Source organism: Branchiostoma floridae, chromosome 13, assembly GCF_000003815.2.
Source record: "Branchiostoma floridae strain S238N-H82 chromosome 13, Bfl_VNyyK, whole genome shotgun sequence".
NCBI classification, from domain to species: Eukaryota; Metazoa; Chordata; class Leptocardii; order Amphioxiformes; family Branchiostomatidae; genus Branchiostoma; species Branchiostoma floridae.
This window is the reverse complement of record NC_049991.1, coordinates 5,294,739-5,299,301: the sequence shown is the minus strand read 5'-3', so window position 1 is coordinate 5,299,301 and position 4,563 is coordinate 5,294,739. Positions and strand designations below refer to the sequence as shown.

The 4,563-nt window shown below is 38.4% G+C and overlaps 1 protein-coding gene across 1 annotated transcript in view; it reads right to left on the bottom strand.

Annotated features, from left to right (window-relative positions):
• The window catches only part of LOC118429131 (aconitate hydratase, mitochondrial-like), a gene marked incomplete in the record, with an annotated part of 14,217 nt that overhangs the window by 4,601 nt on the left and 5,053 nt on the right, over positions 1-4,563 (bottom strand). Inside the window, 7 exon segments of the mRNA XM_035839536.1 lie at positions 206-268; positions 498-591; positions 999-1,104; positions 1,246-1,337; positions 2,104-2,307; positions 3,632-3,683; positions 3,915-4,003. Coding sequence (XP_035695429.1) covers positions 206-268; positions 498-591; positions 999-1,104; positions 1,246-1,337; positions 2,104-2,307; positions 3,632-3,683; positions 3,915-4,003 — 700 coding nt within the window.

Below are 4,563 nucleotides of genomic sequence, written 5' to 3'. Positions count from 1 at the left end.
GTTTGCCTTCTTGGAAAGGTAACATGTATCTACATAGAAACAGATAAGTTTTGTGAGTGAATGAAGAATTTTTTCAACCTACACAGATTGCAGCCAGTGTCACTTAAAAGTTGAATGTGACCTGTCCAAACAACTGTTAATGAATATTGCACTGCATGACAGTTGTGACTCAATTCTTATCTATCGTATGTGAACCTGACTTACGATGCCGTCTCTCTCGATGGTTGCTCGGATCTGTTCTGAACCAGGAGTCACTGTGAACAATGACCTAAAATGTAACAAAACATTTAGGTTACAACATGGACCAAAATACTGACCTTCACAAAATACAATTCCTTCAACGTAAATCATAAAAATATTTGTTTGCCTTATTGATCTTTTTTTTTTGTTCTGTTAGGTTTGTTGTGTGAGGAAGGCGTATTCTGTACGGAAGCGATCGTTGGAGGGATTCTAAGGCTATAAAAATGTAGGTATTTTTCTCTATTGTGTACACCTACTTTGACTTGACCCCATGGTCTAAGGCTTGTTTGGCTATGCTGGCTGCCCGGCCCATGTCCTCATAGCTACTGTTGGTACAGCTTCCAATCAGTCCTGTTCAAAAAATTCAAACACATAAATCTTCATTGAAACTCGTAAAGGCAGCATTACTTTATACAACTCAACAAAATGAAATTCACCGAAAAAGTGTAAATCTTTACGACTAAAATAAAAGGCATAAAACTATTGTTGTTTTGCACAAAAAGTACTATCTTAAAAGCCAATTAATAGAAAATAAAGAGCTATAAAAGTACTGCTTTGAGGAAAACACTAGATATTACATAGAAACTTGGTTTCTTTTGAGTATAAGACATTACATACAAACTTAGTTTACTCTAAGCAAAACTCAAATATTGCATAGAAAGTTTCTTATGAGGAAACATTGTACATCTAAAATTGAATAGGCCTTTTTCTACTGGCTCTTCTATAGGTAGTCGTAGTTAGGTTCTACAGTGACTTACCAACTCTGATGTCCAGTGGCCAGCCGCTCTTCTTGGCTCTCTCTCCAACTTCAGCCACGGGCGTGGCTAGGTCAGGGGTGAACGGACCGTTGATGTGGGGCTTCAGCTGAAAGGGTCAAGACAAAGTTGACTATAGATTCTATTATTTTTGTAGCGTCTGACAGGGGAACAAGGTTTTTCCGGTGTTTGAGGTCTGTTCTTTGAATAGTTTTATTGTACAGTAATAGTACGGTTTCTGGATACCTACCTCGCTGAGATTGATCTCAATGAGTTGGTCGTACTCGCATCCATCGTCTGGTTTCAGATGCTCCGAGAATTCATCAGCCAGGTTAGAGATCTCTGAAAGAGTGGGGGTGATCTTAGTCCTTAAAAACATTCAAGTCAAACATACAAGAGTTTTGATGTAGGGTTGTTGACTCTGAATCTAAAGGTTATGGGTTAGAATCCCTAGCAGGCCCCAGTGCTGTGCCCTTGGCAAAGGCATTTAACACCTATTTCCCCATTTGACTCAGGAAAAGTCCGACTAGGGACCTCCTCTCAGATGGGATGGTCTCCTGTTTGTGGAGGTTAAAGGACCCATCACACTTATTGAATACAGTAGGGGTCAATCCTGGTTGGAGATCAAACCTTAGGCCACACCAATTTAATTTCTTGGTTCACGGATTCGCTTGCTCCTATTTTTTGGAAAAAAAAAAAAAAAATTACCACTCAGCAAATTTTCACCATTAATGAAGCCATTCACCAACTTTCTGGTGTAGCAAATTGGCCTTTATATTATAAGCTCCTTAAAGTGTGGGGACAGGTGCTGTTACTGTACAATAATAGTGTTTTTGTACTTTTTTCAAGCTGAAAACTTTTTTTCTTCATGTCTGGATTAGTCGTTACCTTTACCCCAACCATATTACAATTTTTATTTTTATTTTTATTTCGCCCTCTCGCTCCATATTTTTCATGAAAAAATCCGTGAACCAAGAAATTAAATTGGTGTGGCCTTATAGTACAGACTTATGCAGCTTGTGCTTACTGTGTTGTCTAATGGATGATTTACTGGTTATACAAAATCATAGCACAATTTTCATTTGAATGTGTAAAAAGACAAACGCACCCTCCCGTCCAGTGGACACAAGGTAGTCCTTCATACGCCTGTTGTACGGGAAGATGGAGGTGGTGGCGCCGATCTCCGCCCCCATGTTACAGATGGTACCCATGCCGGTACACGAGATGGAGTCCACGCCAGGACCGTGGTACTCCACGATGGCTCCTGTACCGCCCTTCACGGTCAAGATGTCCGCCAACTTCAGTATGACATCTACATACATAAAAACACGTTCTTGGTAAGTTATTTCAAAGGTGATTCAAGTGTTATAATACGAAAGGCACCAAAGAAAGCTTGGCATTAATGATTCTTTAAAACTTTTTAAATTGAACACATGCCAAAGTTTCACTGCAAATAAAGCCAAGGATTGTGATTATATTTACAAATGGCACCAAATAAAATGATGATTCATCACACTTTTTACAATGATTATTGTAATTTGATATATTGAGACAACATTATTACCTCCATGAAATGTCATGGAGGTTATATTTTACCCTGCGTTTGTGTGTCTGTCTGTGTGTGTGTAAACAAGATAACTCAAGAACGGCTGGGTGGATTGGTTTCATACTTGGTGTGTTGGTAGTGTGTGATGAAAGCTGGAAATGATTAGATTTTGAGCCCCCTAGCGGCTCCCCTTGGTACTGCAGCGCAACTTCCGGTTTTGCTATCTCGGTGTTCTGAACATGCTATGGTCACGATTTTTTAGTGTTAGATAGCTCTTGTGCTCAGGAAGAAATGACATAAGTTTGGGCCCCCTAGCGTCTAGTTTTGGGATAGCAGGGGCATTTTTGTCAAAAACTTCTGAAGAGGATAACTCAAGAAGGGAACAACGGATTGTCATGATTTTTGGTATGTAGGTACCTTAGACAAGGTTGTACACGATAAAATACTAATTATGCAAAATAGGAATACATTTGCATAATTAATGAGAATATTCTATAATAGCAGTTTTTTCAATGTATCTCTTGTTTCAGACATGCTATGGTCTTGACATTTAGGTGGTAGCTAGCTTTTATTGCCATGACAAATTGGATCAAGTTTCAGCCCCCTAACATTTAATTGTGGAACTGCAGGAGCATTTTTGTCAAAACACTCCAAAGAGGATAACTGCAGAAAGGAACGACGGATTGGCATCATTTTAAGCATGCAGGTAGCTTGGGCAAAGGTGTTCATAATGATATGCATCTTATGCAAATAATGACTTAATTCGCATAATTAATGAGGAAATTGTATAATTCCATTGTTTGCAATAACTGGACTTCGATAAATGTAACACTTGTTAATTATAATCGGTGGAACATATGCAGATAACAAATATGCAAATGAGGAACTTATTTGCATAAGTTATGCAAAAATTGCAAAACCACTTTACAATTAATAATGGGAATTTTATAATTGTGACATGTGTACGTTAGTCAATGATGAACAACACCATGCATAAATTATGTTAATTTGTTAGTCAATTGCATGAAATTTACGAAAGCTCTAAAATTTCATGGAGGTATGAGGTCGCTGAACTCTAGTCTATTATTACCTTTTGGTGAGGTCCATCCACTTATTTCACCTGTAAGTTTTACCCCAATGACCTGAAAATTACAAATTTACAAGTATGTTAAGTCCATGTGAATCATGAACCTTAAGAGTATATATTGTTTATTTTTTAAAGAGTTAGACACTTTGAACATATAATATTTCTCCCAACTCAAAACAAGCCAGTAACAAACTGGGACTAAAAGACAAACAAATTGAATATACAGCACAAAATACCACAAAGCTTAAGCCAATAGCCAATGTAATTAAAAAAACTCCATACAAACCTTAGGACACTTGAGTTCCCATGGAATCCCAGCCATGACATCAACAGCGTCCGCACCTCCCACACCTACACACACACCTCCCAGGCCACCTGGAGACATGGAAAACTCACATCTTAGACACTTAGTCTTCAAGTTTTTATATATTACTTCATAGTGTGATATCTAAGGGAGCAAATATGGGGAGAGAAAACTAATGTTACATATGATTTTTCACTCTACATCTGCCCACTCCCTTCTAAGTACAGACACAACATTTTTACACAATTGTATAGCAGGTGTACCAGATCACTTCAGTGTCACTGACGAAAGATAGTGGACACTATCTGAAATGTCTGACCGATTCCAAAATCATATCCAGTTGCTTAGTCAATGAGTAACTGCCTCTTGGTATATAACAGGTATGGCTATGGGACTATACCTTCTTAGTTATAAAATGTGTCATTGATTACGTTCATAGTTTTCAGACACCAGATAGAGAGGTGACAAGTTCCATTCCTGGCATTCCTGTCTAGATGCTGTATCCTTTATGTATTTGGAAAGGCACTTTATACAACTCACTCGATCAAGGTGTAAATGGGTTACCTGATTGAAGGCAAGGGATGGGCAGGTACAGTCAAACCTGTATTAGCGGCCAACTTTGCATACCGGC